Source organism: Ylistrum balloti, unplaced genomic scaffold, assembly GCF_031769215.1.
Source record: "Ylistrum balloti isolate Yb309-2 unplaced genomic scaffold, AGI_CSIRO_Ybal_v1 Utg371264, whole genome shotgun sequence".
NCBI lineage: Eukaryota > Metazoa > Mollusca > Bivalvia > Pectinida > Pectinidae > Ylistrum > Ylistrum balloti.
The window spans coordinates 128,749-155,681 of NW_026782681.1; the positions used below are offsets into that span (position 1 = coordinate 128,749).

The 26,933-nt window shown below is 36.6% G+C and overlaps 1 protein-coding gene across 1 annotated transcript in view; it reads left to right on the forward strand.

Moving 5' to 3' along the window:
• Positions 1-4,212: 4,212 nt before the first annotated feature.
• Positions 4,213-26,933, forward strand: part of LOC132561686 (uncharacterized) — a 28,621-nt gene continuing 5,900 nt past the window's right edge. The window contains exons 1-6 of the mRNA XM_060226388.1: positions 4,213-4,247; positions 4,622-4,865; positions 22,729-22,845; positions 25,151-25,784; positions 25,940-26,105; positions 26,467-26,891. Coding sequence (XP_060082371.1) covers positions 4,213-4,247; positions 4,622-4,865; positions 22,729-22,845; positions 25,151-25,784; positions 25,940-26,105; positions 26,467-26,891 — 1,621 coding nt within the window. The remainder of the gene's footprint in view (positions 4,248-4,621; positions 4,866-22,728; positions 22,846-25,150; positions 25,785-25,939; positions 26,106-26,466; positions 26,892-26,933) is intronic.

The following is a 26,933-nucleotide window of genomic DNA, read 5'->3' on the forward strand; positions in this document are numbered from 1 at the left end:
TCCTTCTGGTGCATCACCCTTCCTTCTGGTACAACACTCCTTCTGATGCATCACTCCTCCTTCTGGTACATCACCCCTCTTTCTCATGCATCACCCCTCCTTCTGGTGCATTACCCCTCCTTCTGGTACATCACCCCTCCTTCTGGTGCATCACCCCTCCTTCTGGTACATCACCCTCCTTCTGGAACAACCTCCCTCCTTCTGGTGCATCACCCCTCCTTCTGATACAACACCCCTCCTTCTGGTACATTACCCCTCCTTCTGGTACAACACCCCTCCTTCTGGTACATCACCCCTCCTTCTGGTGCATCACCCCTCCTTCTGATACAACACCCCAGCTTCTGGTACTACACTCCTCCTTCTGATACAACACCCCTCCTTCTGGTACAACACCCCAGTTTCTGGTACAACACTCCTGTTTCTGGTACAACACCCCTCCTTCTGGTGCCTCACCCCTCCTTCTGGTACAACACCCCTCCTTCTGGTAGAACACTCCTGTTTCTGGTACAACACTCCTTCTGGTGCATCACCCCTCTTTCTGGTACACACCCCTCCTTTTGGAACAACACTCCTTCTGGTGCATCACCCCTTCTTCTGGTACAACACCCCAGCTTCTGGTGCATCACCCCTCCTTTTGGTACGCACCTTCCTTCTGGAACAACACTCCTTCTGGTACACACCCCTCCTTTTGGAACAACACTCCTTCTGGTGCATCACCCCTTCTTCTGGTACAACACCCCAGCTTCTGGTGCATCACCCCTCCTTTTGGTACGCACCTTCCTTCTGGAACAACACTCCTTCTGGTACATCACCCCTCCGTCTAGAACATCACTCCTTCTGGTACATCTACAACAAAATAACTATACAGGTGTTGACGTTTTAATTTTACATCAGGACGATACTTGTGCTCTCTCGTTCATAGACCTCTCATTCCACACGTCTAAAAAGGGATGGAGACTATTCACCCATTCGTTAGAGTCCCTCTATCCCTAGAGTGGATTAATTGTCTGCACTTTCAACAGTTATACTTGCAAAAAGGAAATGATAACCTTGGAAGGTCACCAGGAGGTTAGGAGGTTAGGAGGTCAGGAGGTCATCAGGAGATTAAGGGGTCACCAGGAGGAGGTCGCCTGATAGCCCACATATCCTGATGACTGATTTGGAAGTTTTATTGCAGAAGCGAATCTTTTGAATGTTGCCGGCAAAGTTCTGCCACTGTATGGAGCCTGTCTGTTACACACAATACCTTCCAACGACATGTTTACATGTTGGTACAAAGATCGCATTGTCATCAGGCATTACTGTACGTTTTAGTAATTTTCGTCGATAAATGACATTAAAAAAGTTTTCTTCATTCTTCCGTGGTTCTGTTCAGCGGCTTTGTGTTTTCTATCTACTATTTTACATATGCTGTTTTCTGACTACACATCACAAAATCACAATAGAACTGTATGTTTAATATATGCCTACTTGTATCTCGGAATAGACATGTTCATTGTATCTATTCGACAAATATTGACGACCTTTATCGTTCCTTCCTTAGTCCTTTCAGTTGACTTTAAATTAAACATTAATTTTTCATCCATCAATTTTCAGTAATTGATTTGCCGTTACCGCCTTGTCACCTTATCATAAATACATATCATAATGGATTATACCCCCGCAGCGACTTTCAACTCTTCCCGACAATACATCAACTGTAAAAAATCGAAGTATTTCATATCACAACAGACATGTTACATATTTTTACAATATATTGAAGCTGATTAGAATTCCTAATTTTACCTGAAAAAGACCAGCTTCCAGTTGATCTATACTTACCTTATATTGGAAATACAAATAAGCTTGCACAAACTCGTGTCTCTACGTAGTCGCCAGGCAATTCAGTATTTACAATGGATTTGTTTCGGTACAAAAGCTCTTCCTGAAATGACAAAAGACAACTCTAAAAAAATCTTTCATCTGATTTGGAACATAAATCAGTACCGTTTATAACCTGTATTCCGATTTCTTGTGGTCTTAAGTATCAGAGAAAAAGGTTGATCCTGCAGGGCGACATAAAACATGAGTAAGACAATAGCAAGAAGACAGACGTAGATGTAATAGTACGCGTCCGTGTACAATGAAAAAGAGAATTCCTATCAAGAGTTCTGGAACGATAAGACCTCTCGGCTTCGTCGACGATACCTGCATTGCATAGTCCTTGAAAAACACAATTGATGAAGGATAACCTACGGCACATCACAATAAACTAGGAGAAGAACTGATCCGCAGTCTTTGTTTCTGTAAATGTGGTTATATTTGTGTTGTCTTAATGAAGTAAAAGATGTTTAAACCAAACCTGACACAATTTGGATATTATTTGTTAATTCATGATTGATCGCAGAGTACCAAAACTTTGTTATACATAAATTTGTAAGTAAAATACTTTGTTATTCTCCTCGTTGATAGTGGAACAACTATTTTTGTTGACAGTGGAACAACTATTTTTGTTGACAGTGAAACAACTATTTTTGTTGACAGTGAAACAACTATTTTTGTTGACAGTGAAATAACTATTTTTGTTGACAGTGAAACAACTATTTTTGTTGACAGTGGAACAACTATTTTTGTTGACAGTGGAACAACTATTTTTGTTGACAGTGAAACAACTATTTTTGTTGATAGTGGAACAACTAGTAGAACAGTGGTTTTGTTTATAATTGGACCGGCCATTTTTGTTTATAAGTAGGACAACTTTTTTTATATGTTATACAGCTATTATGTTTAATGGTGAAACAACCATCTATGTAGATGATAGAACAGCCATTTTTGTTGATAATAGAACAGCCATCTTTGTTGAAAACAAAACAACCATCTTTGTTGATAATAGAACATCCATTTTTGTTGATAATAGAACAGCCATCTTTGTTGATAATAGAACAGCCATCTTTGTTGAAAACAAAACAATCATCTTTGTTGATAATAGAACAGCCATCTTTGTTGAAAACAAAACAACCATCTTTGTTGATAATAGAACATCCATTTTTGTTGATAATAGAACAGCCATTTTTGTTGATAATAGAACAGCCATCTTTGTTGATAATAGAACAGCCATCTTTGTTGAAAACAGAACAATCATCTTTGTTGATAATAGAACAACCATCTTTGTTGATAATAGAACAGCCATTTTTGTTGATAACAGAACTGCATTCTTTGTTGATAATAGAACTGCCATCTTTGTTGAAAACAAAACAATCATCTTTGTTGATAATAGAACAACCATCTTTGTTGATAATAGAACAGCCATTTTTGTTGATAATAGAACTGCCATCTTTGTTGAAAACAGAACAATCATCTTTGTTGATAATAGAACAACCATCTTTGTTGATAATAGAACTGCCATTTTTGTTGATAATAGAACTGCCATCTTTGTTGAAAACAAAACAATAATCTTTGTGGATAATAGAACAACCATCTTTGTTGATAATAGAACAGCCATCTTTGTTGATAATAGAACATCCATTTTCGTTGATAATAGAACAGCCATCTTTGTTGATAATAGAACTGCCATCTTTGTTGAAAACAAAACAATCATCTTTGTTGATAATAGAACAACCATCTTTGTTGATAATAGAACAGCCATCTTTGTTGATAATAGAACAGCCATTTTTGTTGACATGTGGAACAGCAATGAGTGCGCCTTGTCACGACTTTTATTGTAATTTTGTGTAATGGAGCGCCGCGATATTTGAAGACCAGCAAGAAATGCTGTATTTTTGATATGAGGATGGCCCAGTAGAAGTGTAAACTGAAAACACATTTCTATTATCACTGACATTGACCTTTAGATAATTTGATGTCGGATAAACCCTGTAGTTATAAAACATTGTCTCACGACAGTAAATGTTTAATGTCAGTGGATGTGAGAACTGGACAATCATATTGATTCTTAAAAAGAGAACCATAACTTCAGGTCGAAAAACTACAATCAAAACCTTTAGGTATAACAATGTTAAAAAACAACAATAAAATTACAACATGTAGAGCAAACTGAATAAAAAAATAATAATACACCAAGACTCCAGAAAAAAAAAAAAAAACAGGTGTTCCGAAAGAGCAAGCGTCTTCTGCTTCATCAACGACATCCTACATATAAACTTTGACTGCACATTACATTTTCTCTGACATATTAGAATACTTTATTAGGCTAGTTTTCAAATGCTTAACAAAATGGCTAGGGGTCCAACAAACGAAGTGAATGGGTTGTAGTATAAAAATTTACCAGTGTACATTACCTAGGACATGAACAGAAAATTCAATATCAAGAAAACGTCTCACATAATTTGTTTGGTGGGTTGAAATATGCATCATTTGACGTGTATATAAACTAAATTTAGAATTGCACTATTCCGAAAAGCAGCATGAAACATGAAACATTCCTAAATTTACAAGCGGTATCAGGAGTTATCTAGACCTTCATGTTATATTTTCGTGTGCCCCGGATCTAAAAAGACAACGTAATCGCACTGTAATTAATTTTATCATGGTTACTCAATATTACTACAGGTGATACAAAAGAATTCCATCTGTTTATGACATTACAACAGTTGTTTCATCAAATCTCCCTTTTGTGTTTCAGACCTAAGGCGGTATTAGAGAAGCACGAGTCGGCCTTGCTGATGCTGCTCGGGTTCGGTGGGTTTTCCATCATACTTGCCATGTTGCATAACGCCGTACGTAAACACATCTTCCACGACGAACACAACTTGGACACGACGTTTGACGCCGGCGGAAACGTTAGTATGAGTCTGACGGCTGTCACTGTTGCGTCACAGCTGTTCTGGCCCGGGGACATCCTTCACAGTGCTACACTTACTACCAAGGTTAGCATTTGGTATTCACTTTGTATTTGTCTTGACGTTAACCACTTACGATCACAATCTTACGTGATGGACACTACTAACATGGTTTGATCTGTATGTTACCTTGACAATGGTATTTGTGTGTTAACTCGACAACTTTGATTTGTGTGCTTCGAAGACAACCCTGATCTGTTAAATACCAAGACAACCTTGATTTTTGTGTTTCTATGATAATCCTTATTTGGTTGTTTCCATGGTAACCATGCTATTTTGTTACCATGACTACCCTGACAACCTTTATCGGTGGCTGCTTAAAGTGAGCTCTATGTCAGGGATTCTGAATAACGTTAGTTCAATTGGACACTGAAACTCTGTCCCGTACTCGCTAATGATACTCCCTTGTCACAATGAATGTCCTCACACATAATTACAGTATTTTAGTTTCAAATCATTGCTAATGCCCTCCAAGGTTTGGCGTATTTATACAGCAGTAGTCCGTGTTGTATCAGTGATATGATCTTCTACAAGAATTTGCCTTTCACATGTACACATGTACTTGACGCTGTTCTAAAATTATCTGATATATTGAAAATTATGATTTTGCTGGTGCACCTCCCCTTCTACCTTTTGACTTTCTTTCCGATCACTTTGAAATTTTCGTCAGTCGCTAACTGGCTTCAACATTTATGTCCTTAGCATTATTGGCGAGTCCTAGAAGGATGAAACAGGTGTATGGTGTACCATCACTGACGAGTCCTAGAAGGACGAAACAGGTGTATGGTGTACCATCACTGACGAATCCTAGAAGGACGAAACAGGTGTACGGTGTACCATCACTGACGAGTTCTCGAAGGACGAAACAGGTGTACGGTGTACCATCACTGACGAGTCCTAGAAGGACGAAACAGGTGTATGTGTACCATCACTGACGGGTTTTAGAAGGACGAAACAGGGGTATGGTGTACCATCACTGACGAGTTTTAGAAGGACGAAACAGGTGTATGGTGTACCATCACTGACGAGTTTTAAAGGGACGAAACAGGTGTATGGTGTACCATCACTGACGAGTTTTAGAAGGACGAAACAGGTGTATGGTGTACCATCACTGACGAGTTTTAGAAGGACGAAACAGGTGTATGGTGTACCATCACTGACGAGTTTTAAAGGGACGAAACAGGTGTATGGTGTACCATCACTGACGAGTTTTAGAAGGACGAAACAGGTGTATGATGCAGTTTCATTCATTATTTGGCTCTGTTGTATCTAAATCTGAATTATTTAAAGGTACTTTTCACTTCTTGCGTACAATCTTTGAAATGGTGAAATTTGTCATCATTTGCTAACTGACGGACTCTGATGTCCTCATTACGCACAGTCTTAACAGAACAGAGAAAATATCACATTTCCAGAAAATAAGAATGAAAGTAATTGTAATGATTAATTTAATGTTTTTAAATTTAACTAAAACGTTAAAAAGACCTTTTAAACAGAGATAGGTGCGATAAATGACAAATGATTCATAACTCCGAATTCTTAACATCCTTCTCAGACAATCAAAATGTATGTTCCTTCAACAATTGTAGTCTTGTCCATTCACGGATTAGTCCTGTCAACCTCCCAGATTTCCACTGGTCAGTAATTCTGCCTAGTCAGTAACCGCCAATCTAAAGGGATGTGTCTCGTCAACATAATCACAAAACGACCAGTCAGTCACCCTGGACAGTGGTGTTTACGTGGTATAATGGCGGGTCCATGTCTGTGATGTTCTGTGATGGCTGTACCATATAAATTCGGGATGTGTTTCAGTTTCTCATCTAAGTATGACCTAGATATAGTTCCTTTAGAAACACGGGTCTGGACAAACCCCTTACCTTAACAACAGAGTTGAGTCCAACACTTTATTATAAAGACTTCCTACGTAACAATGTTGTCAGCTTAAAACCTGTCCCCATAGCAACCAGTCGTACTCAAAATATAGTTATCAAAGAAGTGAGAACTAGTTTGTTCCTATTCTTTTTATAAACTTAGGTCTTGGTAGGTTCACTTTCAACGGAGTCCATGAGGGCTAAGGTTACTCGCTTATTCCTGTGATTCTTACTTACATAATCTGGCATATTTAGTATACAATGAAAATCTTAACGACATTAAAAGTAAGTTTACTTACTGTCTCAGGTTATCCATAAAAGACACATTTTTCTTCATATAACATCAAAGTCTATGATCTCACGATGCTGAGTAGGCTTTAGGGGCCAGTGTTTTGTTTGAAGGCTAATTGGCCATATCCCATACGAACACGTGTCCGCTACGTGATGCGCACGACGTTTTAATATAGGAAGTAGGAATAATTCTGTTTGAGTGACTGGACGATAGACTGACATTCTGGCAATAAAAAACTCCTCTTTCTGAATTACAATGTGACGTCACCGTGGTGACTGGGTTCTGGGTTTGTTTCTCTCCTTCTTTTTCTATACCTTTTATATCAGTCCAGTTAACAATAATATTTATTTCTGATTTATACATCTTAAAGATATTGATATATCTATACTGATATAACTATTAACGACACTCATATATATATTAATGATACTGATATAACTATACTGATATAACTATACTGATATAACTATTAATGATACTGATATAACTATACTGATATAACTATACTGATATATCTATACTGATATAACTATTAACGACACTGATATAACTATTAATGATACTGATATAACTATTAATGATACTGATATAACTATTAATGATACTGATATAACTATACTGATATAACTATACTGATATAACTATTAATGATACTGATATAACTATACTGATATAACTATACTGATATGATATAACTATTAATGATACTGATATAACTATTAATGATATAACTATTAACGATACTGATATAACGATACTGATATAACTATTAACGATACTGATATAACTATTAATGATACTGATATAACTATTAACGATACTGATATAACTATTATATGATACTGATATAACTATTAATGAACTGATACTGATATAACTATTAATGATACTGATATAACTATTAATGATATGACTATTAACTATACTGATATAACTATTAATGATACTGATATAACTATACTGATATAACTATTAATGATACTGATATAACGATACATAACTATTAATGGTACTGATATAACTATTAACGACACTCATATAGATATTAATGATACTGATATAACTATTAATGATATAACTATTAATGATACTGATATAACTATGATATAATGATACTGATATAACTATATACTGATACTGATATAACTATAATGATACTGATATAACTGATACTGATATAACTATTAATGATACTGATATAACTATTAATGATACTGATATAACTTTAATGATACTGATATAACTATTAATGATACTGATATAACTATTAATGATACTGATATAACTATGATACTATACTGATACTGATATAACTATTAATGATACTGATATAACTATTAATGATACTGATATAATGATACTGATATAACTATTAATGATACTGATATAACTATACTGATATAACTATTAATGGTACTGATATAACTATTAACGACACTCATATAGATATTAATGATACTGATATAGCTATTAATGATACTGATATGATATAACTGATATAATGATACTGATATAACTATTAATGATACTGATATAACTATTAATGATACTGATATAACTATTAATGATACTGATAACTATTAATGATACTGATATAACTATTAACTGATACTGATATAACTATGTGTGTCGGTGTATGATATAATGCTATATAGAGTGTCGGTGTATGATATAATGCTATATAGAGTCCCCCTCAGTGTGTGTCGGTGTATGATATAATACTATATAGAGTCCCCCTCAGTGTGTGTCGGTGTATGATATAATGCTTTATAGAGTCCCCCTCAGTATGTGTCGGTGTATGATATAATACTATATAGAGTCCCCCTCAGTGTGTGTCGGTGTATGATATAATGCTATATAGAGTATGATATAATGCTATATAGAGTCCCCCTCAGTGTGTGTCGGTGTATGATATAATGCTATATAGAGTCCCCCTCAGTGTTTGTTGGTGTATGATATAATGCTATATAGAGTCCTCCTCATTGTGTGTCGGTCTATGATATAAGGCTATATAGAGTCCTCCTCAGTGTGTGTCGGTGTATGATATAATGCTATATAGAGTCCCCCTCAGTGTTTGTCGGTGTATGATATAATGCTATATAGAGTCCCCCTCAGTGTGTGTCGGTGTATGATATAATGCTATATAGAGTCCCCCTTAGTGGGTGTCGGTGTATGATATAATGCTATATAGAGTCCCCCTCAGTGTGTGTCGGTGTATGATATAATGCTATATAGAGTCCCCCTCAGTGTGTGTCGGTGTATGATATAATGCTATATAGAGTCCCCCTCAGTGTGTGTCGGTGTATGATATAATGCTATATAGAGTCCCCCTCAGTGTGTGTCGGTGTATGATATAATGCTATATAGAGTCCCCCTCAGTGTGTGTCGGTGTATGATATAATGCTATATAGAGTCCCCCTCAGTGTGTGTCGGTGTATGATATAATGCTATATAGAGTCCCCCTCAGTGTGTGTCGGTGTATGATATAATACTATATAGAGTCCCCCTCAGTGTGTGTCGGTGTATGATATAATACTATATAGAGTCCCCCTCAGTGTGTGTCGGTGTATGATATAATGCTATATAGAGTCCCCCTCAGTGTGTGTCGGTGTATGATATAATGCTATATAGAGTCCCCCTCAGTGTGTGTCGGTGTATGATAATGCTATATAGTGTGTGTCGGTGTATGATATGCTATATAGAGTCCCCCTCAGTGTGTGTCGGTGTATGATATAATGCTATATAGAGTCCCCCTCAGTGTGTGTCGGTGTATGATATAATGCTATATAGAGTCCCCCTCAGTGTGTGTCGGTGTATGATATAATGCTATATAGAGTCCCCCTCAGTGTGTGTCGGTGTATGATATAATGCTATATAGAGTCCCCCTCAGTGTGTGTCGGTGTATGATATAATGCTATATAGAGTCCCCCTCAGTGTGTGTCGGTGTATGATATAATGCTATATAGAGTCCCCCTCAGTGTGTGTCGGTGTATGATATAATGCTATATAGAGTCCCCCTCAGTGTGTGTCGGTGTATGATATAATACTATATAGAGTCCCCCTCAGTGTGTGTCGGTGTATGATATAATACTATATAGAGTCCCCCTCAGTGTGTGTCGGTGTATGATATAATGCTATATAGAGTCCCCCTCAGTGTGTGTCGGTGTATGATATAATGCTATATAGAGTCCCCTTCAGGGTGTGTCGGTGTATGATATAATGCTATATAGAGTCCCCCTCAGTGTGTGTCGGTGTATGATATAATGCTATATAGAGTCCCCCTCAGTGTGTGTCGGTGTATGATATATAGGGTCCCCCTCAGTGTGTCGGGGTATGATATAATACTATGTAGAGTCCCCCTTAGTGTGTGTCGGTGCATGATATAATGCTTTATAGAGTCCCCCTCAGTGTGTGTCGGTGCATGATATAATGCTTTATAGAGTCCCCCTCAGTGTCGGTGTATGATATTGCTATATAGATTCCCCTCAGTGTGTGTCGGTGTATGATATAATGCTATATAGAGTCCCCCTCAGTGGGTGTCGGTGTATGATATAATGCTATATAGAGTCCCACTCAGTGTGTGTCGGTTTATGATATAATGCTATAAAGAGCCCCCCTCAGTGTGTGTCGGTGTATGATATAATACTATATAGAGTCCCCCTCTGTGGCTGTCGGTGTATGTTATAGTACTTTATAGAGTCCCCCTCAGTATGTGTCGGTGTATGATATAATGCTATATAGAGTCCCCCTCAGTATGTGTCGGTGTATGATATATAGAGTCCCCCTCAGTGTGTGTCGGTGTATGATATAATGCTATATAGAGTCCCCCTTAGTGTGTGTCGGTGTGTGATATAATGCTATATAAAGTTCCCCTCAGTGTGTGTCGGTGTATGATATAATGCTATATAGAGTCCCCCTCAGTGTGTGTCGGTGTATGATATAATGCTATATAGAGTCCCCCTCAGTGTGTGTCGGTGTATGATATAATGCTATATAGAGTCCCCCTCAGTGTGTGTCGGTGTATGATATAATGATATATAGAGTCCCCCTCAGTGTGTGTCGGTGTATGATATAATGCTATATAGAGTCCCCCTCAGTGGCTGTCGGTGTATGATATATGATATAAGTGTGTGTGTGTGCTATATAGAGTCCCCCTCAGTGTGTGTCGGTGTATGATATAATGCTATATAGAGTCCCCCTCAGTGTGTGTCGGTGTATGATATAATGCTATATAGAGTCCCCCTCAGTATGTGTCGGTGTATGATATATAGAGTCCCCCTCATTGGCTGTCGGTGTATGATATAATACTATATAGAGTCCCCTTAGTATGTGTCGGTGTATGATATAATGCTATATAGAGTCCCCCTCAGTGTGTGTCGGTGTATGATATAATGCTATATAGAGTCCCCCTCAGTGTGTGTCTGTGTATGATATAATGCTATATAGAGTCCCCCTCAGTGTGTGTCGGTGTATGATATAATGCTATATAGAGTCCCCCTCAGTGTGTGTCGGTGTATGATATAATGCTATATAGAGTCCCCCTCAGTGTGTGTCGGTGTGTGTGTGTCGGTGTATGATATAATGCTATATAGAGTCCCCCTCAGTGTGTGTCGGTGTATGATATAATGCTATATAGAGTCCCCCTCAGTGTGTGTCGGTGTATGATATAATGCTATATAGAGTCCCCCTCAGTGTTTGTTGGTGTATGATATAATGCTATATAGAGTCCCCCTCAGTGTGTGTCAGTGTATGATATATAGAGTCCCCCTCAGTGTGTGTCGGGGTATGATATAATACTATGTAGAGTCCCCCTCAGTGTGTGTCGGTGTATGATATAATGCTATATAGAGTCCCCCTCAGTGTGTGTCGGTGTATGATATAATGCTATATAGAGTCCCCCTCAGTGTGTGTCGGTGTATGATATAATGCTATATAGAGTCCCTCTCATTGTGTGTCGGTGTATGATATAATGCTATATAGAGTCCCCCTCAGTGTGTGTCGGTGTATGATATAATGTTATATAGAGTCCCCCTTAGTGGGTGTCGGTGTATGATATAATGCTATATAGAGTCCCCCTCAGTGTGTGTCGGTGTATGATATAATGCTATATAGAGTCCCCCTCAGTGTTTGTTGGTGTATGATATAATGCTATATAGAGTTCCTCTTAGTGTGTGTCGGTGTATGATATAATACTATATAGAGTCCCCTTAGTATGTGTCGGTGTATGATATAATGCTATATAGAGTCCCCCTTAGTATTTGTCGGTGAATGATATAATAATATAGAGACCCCTTAGTATGTGTCAGTGTATGATATAATGCTATATAGAGTCCCCCTCAGTGTGTGTCGGTGTATGATATAATGCTATATAGAGTCCCCCTCAGTGTGTGTGTGTGTGTATGATATAATGCTATATAGAGTCCCCCTCAGTGTGTGTCGGTGTATGATATAATGCTATATAGAGTCCCCCTCAGTGTGTGTCGGTGTATGATATAATAATATAGACACCCCTTAGTATGTGTCGGTGTATGATATAATGCTATATAGAGTCCCCCTCAGTGTTTGTCGGTGTATGATATAATGCTATATAGAGTCCCCCTCAGTGTGTGTCGGTGTATGATATAATGCTATATAGAGTCCCCCTCAGTGTGTGTCGGTGTATGATATAATGCTATATAGAGTCCCCCTCAGTGTGTGTCGGTGTATGATATAATGCTATATAGAGTCCCCCTCAGTGTGTGTCGGTGTATGATATAATGCTATATAGAGTCCCCCTCAGTGTGTGTCGGTGTATGTGTCAGTGTGTGTCGGTGTATGATATAATGCTATATAGAGTCCCCCTCAGTGTGTGTCGGTGTATGATATAATGCTATATAGAGTCCCCCTCAGTGTGTGTCGGTGTATGATATAATGCTATATAGAGTCCCCCTCAGTGTGTGTCGGTGTATGATATAATGCTATATAGAGTCCCCCTCAGTGTGTGTCGGTGTATGATATAATGCTATATAGAGTCCCCCTCAGTGTGTGTCGGTGTATGATATAATGCTATATAGAGTCCCCCTCAGTGTGTGTCGGTGTATGATATAATGCTATATAGAGTCCCCCTCATTGTGTGTCGGTGTATGATATAATGCTATATAGAGTCCCCCGGTGTATGATATAATATATCAGTGTGTGTCGGTGTATGATATAATGCTATATAGAGTCCCCCTCAGTGTGTGTCGGTTTATGATATAATGCTATATATAGAGTCCCCCCCAGTGTGTGTCGGTGTATGATATAATGCTATATAGAGTCCCCCTCAGTGTGTGTCGGTGTATGATATAATGCTATATAGAGTCCCCCTTAGTATTTGTCGGTGAATGATATAATAATATAGAGACCCCTTAGTATGTGTCAGTGTATGATATAATGCTATATAGAGTCCCCCTCAGTGTGTGTCGGTGTATGATATAATACTATATAGAGTCCCCCTCAGTGTGTGTCGGTGTATGATATAATGCTATATAGAGTCCCCCTCAGTGTGTGTCGGTGTATGATATAATGCTATATAGAGTCCCCCTTAGTGTGTGTCGGTGTATGATATAATGCTATATAGAGTCCCCCTCAGTGTGTGTCGGTGTATGATATAATGCTATATAGAGTCCCCCTCAGTGTGTGTCGGTGTATGATATAATACTATATAGAGTCCCCCTCAGTATGTGTCGGTGTATGATATATAGAGTCCCCCTCAGTGTGTGTCGGTGTATGATATAATACTATATAGAGTCCCCCTCAGTATGTGTCGGTGTATGATATAATGCTATATAGAGTCCCCCTCAGTATGTGTCGGTGTATGATATAATGCTATATAGAGTCCCCCTCAGTGTGTGTCGGTGTATGATATAATGCTATATAGAGTCCCCCTCAGAGTGTGTGTCTCAGTGTGTGTGTATGATATAATGCTATATAGAGTCCCCCTCAGTGTGTGTCGGTGTATGATATAATGCTATATAGAGTCCCCCTCAGTGTGTGTCGGTGTATGATATAATGCTATATAGAGTCCCCCTCAGTGTGTGTCGGTGTATGATATAATACTATATAGAGTCCCCCTCAGTGTGTGTCGGTGTATGATATAATGCTATATAGAGTCCCCCTCGGTGGCAGTCGGTGTATGATATAATGCTATACAGAGCCCCCCTCAGGGTGTGTGTCTGTGTATGATATAATACTATATAGAGTCCCCCTCAGTGTGTGTCGGTGTATGTTATAGTACTATATAGAGTCCCCTCAGTATGTGTCGGTTTATGATATAATGCTATATAGAGTCCCCCTCATTGGCTGTCGGTGTATAATATAATGCTATATAGAGTCCCCCTCAGTGTGTGTCGGTGTATGATATAATACTATATAGAGTCCCCCTCAGTATGTGTCGGTGTATGATATAATGCTATATAGAGTCCCCCTCAGTGTGTGTCGGTGTATGATATAATGCTATATAGAGTCCCCCTCAGTGTGTGTCGGTGTATGATATAATGCTATATAGAGTCCCCCTCAGTGTGTGTCGGTGTATGATATAATGCTATATAGAGTCCCCCTCAGTGTGTGTCGGTGTATGATATAATGCTATATAGAGTCCCCCTCAGTGTGTGTCGGTGTATGATATAATGCTATATAGAGTCCCCCTCAGTGTGTGTCGGTGTATGATATAATGCTATATAGAGTCCCCCTCAGTGTGTGTCGGTGTATGATATAATGCTATATAGAGTCCCCCTCAGTGTGTGTCGGTGTATGATATAATACTATATAGATAGAGCTATATCCCCCTCAGTGTGTGTCGGTGTATGATATAATGCTATATAGAGTCCCCCTCAGTGTGTGTCGGTGTATGATATAATGCTATATAGAGTCCCCCTCAGTGTGTGTCGGTGTATGATATAATGCTATATAGAGTCCCCCTCAGTGTGTGTCGGTGTATGATATAATGCTATATAGAGTCCCCCTCAGTGTTTGTTGGTGTATGATATAATGCTATATAGAGTCCCCCTCAGTGTTTGTCGGTGTGTGATATATAGAGTCCCCCTCAGTGTGTGTCGGTGTATGATATAATACTATATAGAGTCCCCGTCAGTGTGTGTATATGATATAATGCTATATAAAGTCCCTCTCATTGTGTGTCGGTGTATGATATAATACTATATAGAGTCCCCCTCAGTGTGTGTCGGTGTATGATATATAGAGTCCCCCTCAGTGTGTGTCGGGGTATGATATAATACTATGTAGAGTCCCCCTCAGTGTGTATCGGTGTATGATATAATGCGGTGTATGATATAATGCTTTATAGAGTCCCCCTCAGTGTGTGTCGGTGTATGATATAATGCTATATAGAGTCCCCCTCAGTGTGTGTCGGTGTATGATATAATGCTATATAGAGTCCCCCTCATTGGCTGTCGGTGTATGATATAATGCTATATAGAGTCCTTCTCAGTGTGTGTCGGTGTATGATATAATACTATATAGAGTCCCTCTAATTGTGTGTCGGTGTATAATATACTATATAGAGTCCCCCTCAGTGTGTGTCATTGTATGATATATAGAGTCCCCCTCAGGGTGTGTCGGTGTATGATATAATGCTATATAGAGTCCCCCTCAGTGTGTGTCGGTGTATGATATAATGCTATATAGAGTCCCCCTTAGTGGGTGTCGGTGTATGATATAATGCTATATAGAGTCCCCCTCAGTGTGTGTCGGTGTATGATATAATGCTATATAGAGTCCCCCTCAGTGTGTGTCGGTGTATGATATAATACTATATAGAGTCCCCCTCAGTATGTGTCGGTGTATGATATAATGCTATATAGAGTCCCCCTCAGTGTGTGTCGGTGTATGATATAATACTATATAGAGTCCCCCTCAGTGTGTGTCGGTGTATGATATAATGCTATATAGAGTCCCCCTTAGTATTTGTCGGTGTATGATATAATGCTATATAGAGTCCCCCTCAGTGTGTGTCGGTGTATGATATAATGTTATATAGAGTCCCCCTTAGTGGGTGTCGGTGTATGATATAATGCTATATAGAGTCCCCCTCAGTGTGTGTTTAATTCGGTAATTATTCTAAATTTCACGGTATACTTTAGTTAACTGACCACAGGCCTGCGGTCAGTACCCGGTGACAGCTCCACTTAGGTCTCGAACCCATGACCCAGAGGTGGAAAGCCAGTGATAAAGACAATGAGGCTCCTTAATCACTCTACTACCGTTGAATTCCTTTGATGTCCGTTTTAAAATTGGACGGAGATTCACGCTTAGATTCAAACATACGCTGTCATTATTTATTTATAATAGAAAGTTTTTAAATACTAGAAAATAATTGTAGCTTTACATATTTTTAAACGGTGAAATATTAGTGAAGTACTTTGTATGTCACCTCAATGATCTTCCGTCGGTCTTGATCAGATTCATCCGTAATATCTTACAACGGAGACTGTATTTCATGAGCGCTGTCCTCCAAAGCCAAACATCAGAAGTGATGTCCCCTATATCAGAACATCAGGAGTGATGTCCCTATATCTGAACATCAGGAGTGATGTCCCCTTTATCTGAACATCGGGAGTGATGTCCCCTATATCTGAACATCGGGAGTGATGTCCAATATATCAGAACATCAGGAGTGATGTCCCCTATATCTGAACATCAGGAGTGATGTCCCCTATAGCTAAACATCAGGATTGATGTCTCAAAAAGCTGTACATCAGGAGCGATGTCTCATATAGCTTTACATCCTGAGTGATGTCCAATATAGCTGAACATTGGAAGTGATGTCCCTATATCTGAACATCAGGAGCGATGTCCCATATAGCTGGACATCAAATATAGCTTAACATCGGAAGTGATTTCCCTATATCTGAACATCGGGAGTGATGTCCCTATACCTGAACATCGGGAGTGATGTCCCTATACCTGAACATCGGGAGTGATGTCCCCTATAGCAGAACATCAGGAGTGATTTCCCCTATAGTTGAACATCGGGAGTGATGTCCCTATACCTGAACATCGGGTGTGATGTCCCCTATATCTGAACATCGGGAGTGATGTCCTCTATACCTGAACATCAAGAGTGATGTCTCAAAAAGCTGTACATCAGGAGCGATGTCTCATATAGCTGGACATCCTGAGTGATGTCCAATATAGCTGAACATCAGGAATGATGTCCCCCTATAGCTGAACATCGGGAGTGATGTCCCATATAGCTGAACATCGGGAGTGATGTCCCCTATATCTGAACATCAAGAATGATGCCCCCTATAGCTGAACATCGGGAGTGATATCCCATATAGCTGAACATCGGGAGTGATGTCCCCTATATCTGAACATTGGGAGTGATGTCCCGTATATCTGAACATAGGGAGTGATATCCCCTATAGCTGAACGTCGGGAGCGATGGCCCCTATAACTGAATATTAGGAGCGCCGTGGTCGGTATATGGCCACTAGAAAGCGTTGTTCTCTTGTCCGATTAACATTGCGAGCTTTACAGACAATCAACCTTGCTAATACCACGTATTCCATCAGCAGCTTCGTCCCCGACTCCCAATAAACAATCAAATTTACACTGGGGTGTCAGCAGCTGAATCGTTTCACCGTTACCTCCCCTCTATCTCCATCGCAATGCAATCAGCGCCCCTGGCGGCTTAATACCCTCATTACTCCTATTTCCTGGCTCCCCCTTAGCTTGTTCAAATTTGATGATTTTGTAAGTTTATCATTCTGAAGAATGCCAAGCCGTATGGAACTAATTGATTCTATAACTAATATGCTTATCAAACGACAACAAGAGACGTCGTGCTTGTTGTAAGGGATTGGACCTCACAATTTGATTAGGAAATATTATCATTGAAAACCTCTGCCCGGAATAAATATTCACTTAAGAGGACAACCCGTGTCAATTAGAGGTGCTAAAATCAATCGTACTTACAGTTAATCTGGTATCGTGTCCCAGTGTGGAGCACCACACTCAGCCGTCTCAGTAAAATTAAATCCTACCTTCTGTATAGTTGATACGGTCGTAAGTGTCCCTGGTTATACAGTAGGTATAAACACTAACTTTTGTAATTCTTGGTTAGTAACGACAGAAACATTTACCGGGCCGAGTCTACCTAGTACATATCCTTTCAACCTAGCTCTGAGTGGATATAGTCCAGAACTGACTGTAAAATAAGTGAATGTTGAATATCAACAATGACAGGACAAAGGGAAAATTGTGGCATTATTTTTTTCAATGTTTGAGTCATTGCCATTTTCCCAAGATTCCTAGATTATCTGTCGGAAAAAAACCCAAAAACCTAGCATCTATATAGTTTATCACTTTGTCACAAAGTTTCTGGTGTGAAAACACTTTGCAATGGTAGAATAACTTACGTTCATATCAAACATTTTAGTTTAAACGATATGAGTTCCTCACTCTAACCCACATTCTCTTACTTATAAAACAATTCTGCGAAAGGTAAAAGGCATCCAGAGTGTTATTGATGAAGCAGAAGATGCTTACTCTTCTGGAACACCTTGTCTTATTCTCCTTGTAATTTAGTAGCGTCCGTGTAAGTTTTTCATTTGTTCATACTTATCCCCTTGTGTTAATAAATTAAGGGTATGAATTAAGATTTTCGTGACATGTCGGTAATTGCATATTTGACTTTTTTGGGTTTTTTAAAATTTATGTTTGAACCATTTAGACAAAATAAATATTAACATCGTGCACATTGTATCTACCGCCAGCCTCAATTACATCTTAATTAAAAAAACAATTATCTCTATATGTTACAGTGAAACAACATCCAAAACAGAAATCGCTGAAGAGATTTAATCAGGTTTTGTAATAACTATGTGTAACAGAAATTAGTTGTTTTTTTTAAAATTCAGTCTGATCAAACCGCTGGGTAAGCTGTGTTAGAGAAACCAACACCCCTCTACTGCCGATAAACACCACCGTGCTGAATATTTAACCCCACAACGCATACCAAGGCAGTCTAATGTAATCTATTCACTTTAAAAAAAATCTGTAAATATGCATTGGAAGTTTTTGTTATAGTATTCAATAGGTTTCCTCCTCAACAGACACTTGGGCACGCCCATCCACGGTGTTTACTGTTTACTTTGAGTTTTAGCAGCCACAGTGAGGACACAAAGCGGTGCCTGTTTTACTGTGTCTCAATAAGTTGCAGTATGTTTGTTACAATGAAAGCCGCTTTGACACGGGGTTGTTGGCAACTGTCACACTACTGAAGGTAATCTAGTCCATTACAACTGAGATATTAAGAAAATTAACACACACACACACACACACACACACACACACACAACCTTCTTTCTTTTAAACTGTTTCCATAATATAATGATTTGAGTTGTCCCTATGGCTACTTGGCCTAATCACCTTATTGAGCATGTAACTTATTCAAATACTCGTTCATTGTGTGTATAGGCACACTTCATATTCTAGAAAAAAAACCATAGCTTCATTCCTGAAAAAGGTTTATACAAAAGCACACCCTTAAATACAAATGATTAAGAAATGGAGTGGAACTAGACTTTGAATTAAACTTCATCATACCACTCTTTCGTCGTTTTACGTCTCGTCAGTGATACGAAAGGCCTTAATCGTTCAAAACCCACGAAGCGACTAAGGAAAATCAGGAGGTGCACCAATCCTAAAAATACGCACGCTTACAGAATCTCCCTGTAAACCTTTTGTTTGTTCATATTTTGCTTTAGGTTGATTGAATCTGAGTTTGGATTATGATCATGTTGCCATGTTGATATTTTCTTTTTTAATTTAAGATGAATGATAACTTTTCATTAGCATCATTCTGTCCTGACTAGTACAATGTCAATTTATCAGTGTACATTCAATACTTTATACTTATTATACTTTATACTTGTTATATTTTGTAGTTGTTATATTTTGTAACGTTATATTTTGTACTTGTTATATTTTGTACTTGTTATATATTGTAATGTTATATTTTGTAACGTTATATTTTGTACTTGTTATATTTTGAACTTGTTATATTTTGTAGTTGTTATATATTGTAATGTTATATTTTGTACTTGTTATATATTGTAATGTTATATTTTGTAACGTTATATTTTGTACTTGTTATATTTTGTACTTGTTATATATTGTAATGTTATATTTTGTGCTTGTTATATATTGTAATGTTATATTTTGTACTTGTTATATTTTGTAGTTGTTATATTTTGTACTTGTTATATTTTGTACTTGTTATATATTGTAATGTTATATTTTGTACTTGTTATATTTTGGTTATATTTTGTTCTTGTTATATTTTGTAGTTGTTATATATTGTAATGTTATATTTTGTACTTGTTATATTTTGTAGTTGTTATATTTTGTACTTGTTATATTTTGTACTTGTTATATTTTGTAGTTGTTATATATTGTGATGTTATATTTTGTACTTGTTATATATTGTAATGTTATATTTTGTAACGTTATATTTTGTACATGTTATATTTTGTACTTGTTATATTTTGTAACGTTATATTTTGTACTTGTTATATATTGTAATGTTATATTTTGTACTTGTTATATTTTGTAGTTGTTATATTTTGTACTTGTTATATTTTGTACTTGTTATATTTTGTACTTGTTATATTTTGTACTTGTTATATTTTGTATATTGTTATATTTTGTACTTGTTATATATTGTAATGTTATATTTTGTACTTGTTATATTTTGTACTTGTTGTATTTTGTACTTGTTATATTTTGTACTTGTTATATATTGTAATGTTATATTTGTACTTGTTATATTTTGTACTTGTTATATTTTGTTGTTATATTTTGTACTTGTTATATTTTGTACTTGTTATATATTTGTAACGTTATATTTTGTACTTGTTATATTTTGTATCGTTATATTTTGTACTTGTTATATTTTGTACTTGTTATATATTGTAATGTTATATTTTGTACTTGTTATATTTTGTACTTGTTATATATTGTAATGTTATACTTTGTACTTGTTATATTTTGTACTTGTTATATTTTGTAACGTTATATTTTGTACTTGTTATATTTTGTAGTTGTTATATTTTGTACTTGTTATATTTTGTACTTGTTATATTTTGTAGTTGTTATATATTGTAATGTTATATTTTGTACTTGTTATATATTGTAATGTTATATTTTGTACTTGTTATATTTTGTAGTTGTTATATTTTGTACTTGTTATATTTTGTACTTGTTATATATTGTAATGTTATATTTTGTACTTGTTATATTTTGTAGTTGTTATATTTTGTACTTGTTATATTTTGTAGTTGTTATATTTTGTACTTGTTATATTTTGTTATATTTTGTACTTGTTATATATTGTTGTTATATTTTGTACTTGTTATATTTTGTAATGTTATATTTTGTACTTGTTTATATATTGTAATGTTATATTTTGTACTTGTTATATTTTGTACTTGTTATATTTTGTACTTGTTATATTTTGTACTTGTTATATTGTAAGTTGTTATATTTTGTACTTGTTATATTTTGTACTTGTTATATTTTGTAGTTGTTATATATTGTAATGTTATATTTTGTACTTGTTATATATTGTAATGTTATATTTTGTACTTGTTATATTTTGTAGTTGTTATATATTGTAATGTTATATTTTGTACTTGTTATATATTGTAATGTTATATTTTGTACTTGTTATATTTTGTAGTTGTTATATTTTGTACTTGTTATATTTTGTAGTTGTTATATTTTGTACTTGTTATATTTTGTACTTGTTATATTTTGTACTTGTTATATATTGTAATGTTATATTTTGTACTTGTTATATTTTGTACTTGTTATATTTTGTACTTGTTATATATTTGTTTGTTATATATTGTAATGTTATATTTTGTACTTGTTATATATTGTAATGTTATATTTTGTACTTGTTATATTTTGTACTTGTTATATATTGTAATGTTATATTTTGTACTTGTTATATTTTGTACTTGTTATATTTTGTACTTGTTATATTTTGTAGTTGTTATATATTGTAATGTTATATTTTGTACTTGTTATATATTGTAATGTTATATTTTGTACTTGTTATATTTTGTAGTTGTTATATTTTGTACTTGTTATATTTTGTACTTGTTATATTTTGTAGTTGTTATATATTGTAATGTTATATTTTGTACTTGTTATATTTTGTACTTGTTATATTTTGTAACGTTATATTTTGTAGTTGTTATACTTTGTAATGTTATATTTTGTACTTGTTATATTTTGTACTTGCTATATATTGTAATGTTATATTTTGTACTTGTTATATATTGTAATGTTATATTTTGTACTTGTTATATTTTGTACTTGTTATATATTGTAACGTTATATTTTGTACTTGTTATATTTTGTACTTGTTATATATTGTAATGTTATACTTTGTACTTGTTATATTTTGTAACGTTATATTTTGTAGTTGTTATACTTTGTAATGTTATATTTTGTACTTGTTATATTTTGTAGTTGTTATACTTTGTAATGTAATATTTTGTACTTGTTATATTTTGTAGTTGTTATACATGTACAATCTAATGGTTTTATATTTCGGACTTTATACATTGTACCGGATATCTGTATAACTGAATGTTTGTTTACATTTTCTTTTAAAGTAAATGTAACACATTGTACATAACAATAAGATTCTGAATGTTATTTCTCTATGCAACAGAACGGAATCGCCGGACCTTTCTGGTATGCTGTTGGAATCATGATCAACATCTTCATCTTCCCCATATTCTCAGTGAAGTTTAAGACCCGCGCCCCGGGAGCCAAGACCTACCTACAGGTAACGTACATCCTATCCCGACAAAATAAACAAAACGTTTTATCTTCTGTTAGTTATTTAATGACACTTCCAATTGTTTACGAGCAACATCACCCGTATTGCTGGTGTCACCAGATATACACAGGTAGAGTTGTCTTTTGTTCCACCTTTCGAAGTTTGATCTTGGCAAATTAATCTAGGTTTACGCTAATCAATGTTTGAATAAGCGTACATGTTACCTTCTTAGAACGCCGAGACAAAGTCATTGGATGAAAAAAAAAATAAATAAAAAGTACGGCAGGTGGCCGAGTTATCACCACAACAACATTTATCTAGTAAAATGATGTTGACATTATTCCTGGACAACTGTACAAAATACATCATGGAATAACACCGTCCAATACCAATTTATATAGATACAGTACCTAGAACATACAGCTGTTACTTCTAGGACTTGTCAGTGATGGTAGGAACCTTAAGTATGAAAATCTAGAAGCAAAGAATAACAAAATCGCCCGAATGAAGATTGGGATACGAACTCTCCCCAGAATTTATTCTTTTATTGACATCAAATTACTAATAATGAGACGGTATTTAGAGCAGCGATTGTTCCTGGCGTCTTTTTTCTCAGATGATCTTTGTAACATATGGTCTTGTTTCTTCTATTACATTCTGGTCTCTATGACAGAACCCAGTTTTCTGTAGTTCTAAAACTGGTGTTGAGATAAGTTACAGGGAACAGTATTAGAAGGGAGGCGAGTATAGATTTCATTTAGACATGTTAAGAGTGTCGTTGCTTTGATGTAATTACATGTGTTATTTGAACCCAGAATTACATTGGTATTACAATCTTTGGTGCAATGTTATTGTAATATAAACATGCGCGATTTCCGTGTTGTGGAAGGTCCTGTTTTATCTTCTGCCTTATCAGTTTACAAAAGAGCAAGACCATTAACGAGATTGATTAATATTAAGTGCTTATTATACAAACTAAAACATTTATTACTAACCGGCATATTTTGTTGCATTGAACTACTAAGCAGACTGATGTTTACAAGTACATTGCATGTCAGCGATCGTTGACTGAAGGAACCTGACTGCAAAACGCTACGTCTGATTGATTCCAACTTCAATGACAAAGGAGTGTTTCCAACAGGAGCACCTGGTATACACCTGTATACTGTCGTATATGTGACTCACCTGTATCACAACTACCTGTGATGTTCCCTTCCGTTCGATACTGTCGTCAAACTGAATTTCCTATTCTATTGTCGAAATATTTCAGATTATCGAAAATAATTTATTGATTATTCTAGATGCAGTGTTCACATGGTTCCCATTATAAGATAATACCAAACATCTTTCTTCTTTGTTCGATTAAAAACCACCTGATTTTCTTAATAGATTTAAACGGCAGTGATTTCGAAATCCCTTAATATATTCCGAGTTAACCTTTTGTAAACACCAAACGTGATGATACACTCTACAAAACTTTGTATTATGTATTCTGAATGGATACTTCAAGTGTTTCAGATCACAAACACATAATTATACATAGAATCTGAGGGTGTGACGTCATTTGATTACATAATCGTGCCGTCTCAGTGATAGATATAGTGATGCATCACATATATTATAATGTAATGTAGTATATTTCACGTTCTGATATACTGTACACAGATAGTTCCTATGTTAAAGTGCAAAAACGCAACAGAATATTCCATTTTACAGTGATAAAAAGCTAAAAAGATGGGAATTGTTATTCAAATGCCAGTTGTAGGATAAAAGAAGTGTGTAACGTTAAGTCATATATAACAAGATAATGAATACATCAAGCAAAAAAGATGGGATCAATGGAGGAATCAACAAAATAGGGGAGGAGGTGGGTCAAAAATATCTGGTCAACCAAAATTTTTCTGTGCACAAAATTTTTTCACCAGTCACATGATCACATAAACCAAAACATCACGTGACTTCCCCTCACTGTGGCGATAGTATTAAACAAAAGGAGTGTAAGCGTGATCCGGATAAGAATGTATAATATTCTGACAGAAAATTGATAACATGCTAATACATTCAGATAAATATATAAAAACTAATCAGATAATATAAATTACTTTATGCCTTGCATAAATACAATTATTAAGGCGCTCTTTTGCAATAAGAATATATCTCGCTGTTATTTCCCCATTCAACAATGCTGATATGTATTGTAGATTAAAATGTCAGTACAAATCTAATATTTTATACTCGTATGTTAGAGAATCTCCGTGAATAAGTACTATCTCTCCAACTCTTAACTTGGAAATATCAATTTCATTTACAGGTTATCCATGCCAGATTTGGAAAAACAGCACACATCGTCTTCTGTTGTTTTGCTCTTCTTACGAACCTGGTCATCATGATCGGCCTGTTATTGGCTGGACGGGCTACAATCCAGTCACTCACTAAGGACGCGTCGGACGAATTCTGTTTACTTGTGATGGCCACCCTGTTTGGGTCCTACTCTCTGATTGGTGGAATTGGAACAACATTCTATGTCTCCTATTTTAACGCCTGTCTCGTGTTTACGCTTTTAATAGTGTTTGTTGTCAAAATCCTCCATAGCGAGAGTGAATTTGATAATATTGGTGACGTCACTAAAATGTATAATGTTATTTCTTGCGTAAAAGGACCAAAAGAGAACGCTGAATATAGTTTCATCACTTTCCGGTCTGGAGTAGCCCTTTTGTATGGCGTCATTGAAGTTTTTGTATCATCTGCTGTTACATACTGCGATCAAGCGTCTTGGCAGAGCAGAATCGCCGCCAAACCTGTTCAGGGCGTATGGGGATTCATTCTGGCCGGCTTTATGTGGTTCTCCATCCCTTCAACTATGGCAACCACAACAGGCATGGCCTACATTGCCCTTAGTGCCGAAAATGGCACACATCTCCTCAACAACGGTCAGCTAGATCAAGGTAAATGACGCGAATATATCCACAGTAAGAATTTCCTATTTCTGTCCTAAACATGCCAATAAAAGAAATGAAATCAAAGTTTGTAGCATACAACGACAACCTATCTGTTCAAAGTTAATTCAAGCACCAATTTTTAACCGATTGTCTCGTAACAGGGTTAGTGACCCCATTGATCGCTGAGAAGATTCTTGGATCTGCTGGTGGCATCCTGATTCTAACGATGGGTGCTATGGCTCTGATGTCGACAGGATCTGGCGAGGTGATGGCTATATCATCTATTGTTGTCTACGACATCTACCAGACCTACGTCAGGCCGTTCCGGTAAGTCCTCAGTGTGTATGATATCTACAAGACCTACGTCAGGCCGTTCCGGTAAGTCCTTAGTGTGTATGATATCTACCAGACCTACGTCAGGCCGTTCTGGTAAGTCCTCAGTGTGTATGATATCTACCAGACCTACGTCAGGCTGTTATGGTAAGTCAGACCATATTTTATGACAAATTTATTTTTCTTGATATAGCTGATGTACTGATCATTTCTTGTAGTTATCGTGTTATAACATTTAGATCTCCCATTGGACTTTTAACTAATATCAGGATTTTGATTTCTTTTCGGTTGTCACTTGTATGTTACACACGGCAGAATTTACTTAATATATGTGCTTTCTTGCTTTCCGTTTCAGTCAGGGATTAAAAAGGACTCACTGTGTGTTATGTGGTCGTACCAAGAAGCAGACTATAACAGCTACATATGCAAACGACTCTGAACGTGACTTGCTTTGCCAGTGCCGTAGCGTTAGTCGATGTCACCACTGTGTTGAGGACATGCGCAGAGTGAACCGGAAGTCAGCTTCGGGTATACAACCCCATTATCAGTGTCCGGTTCACGGTCGGTACCGTGAGTACCAGGACTACTTGATCGAGTTTAAGAACTGGTGTATTATATGGGTTACTATTTCCATCATACCTCTTGGACTTATCATATTTGAAACCGGTATCGACCTCAACTGGATATTCTACTCTGGGGCCATCCTCACCATCCCGTGTTTCCCACCCGTCATGCTGTCCATCCTGTGGGTTAAGGCGACGTCGAAGGGACTTGTGTCAGGTGAGGGTGCACTAATACTACGTCATCTGTATGTCATTTCAA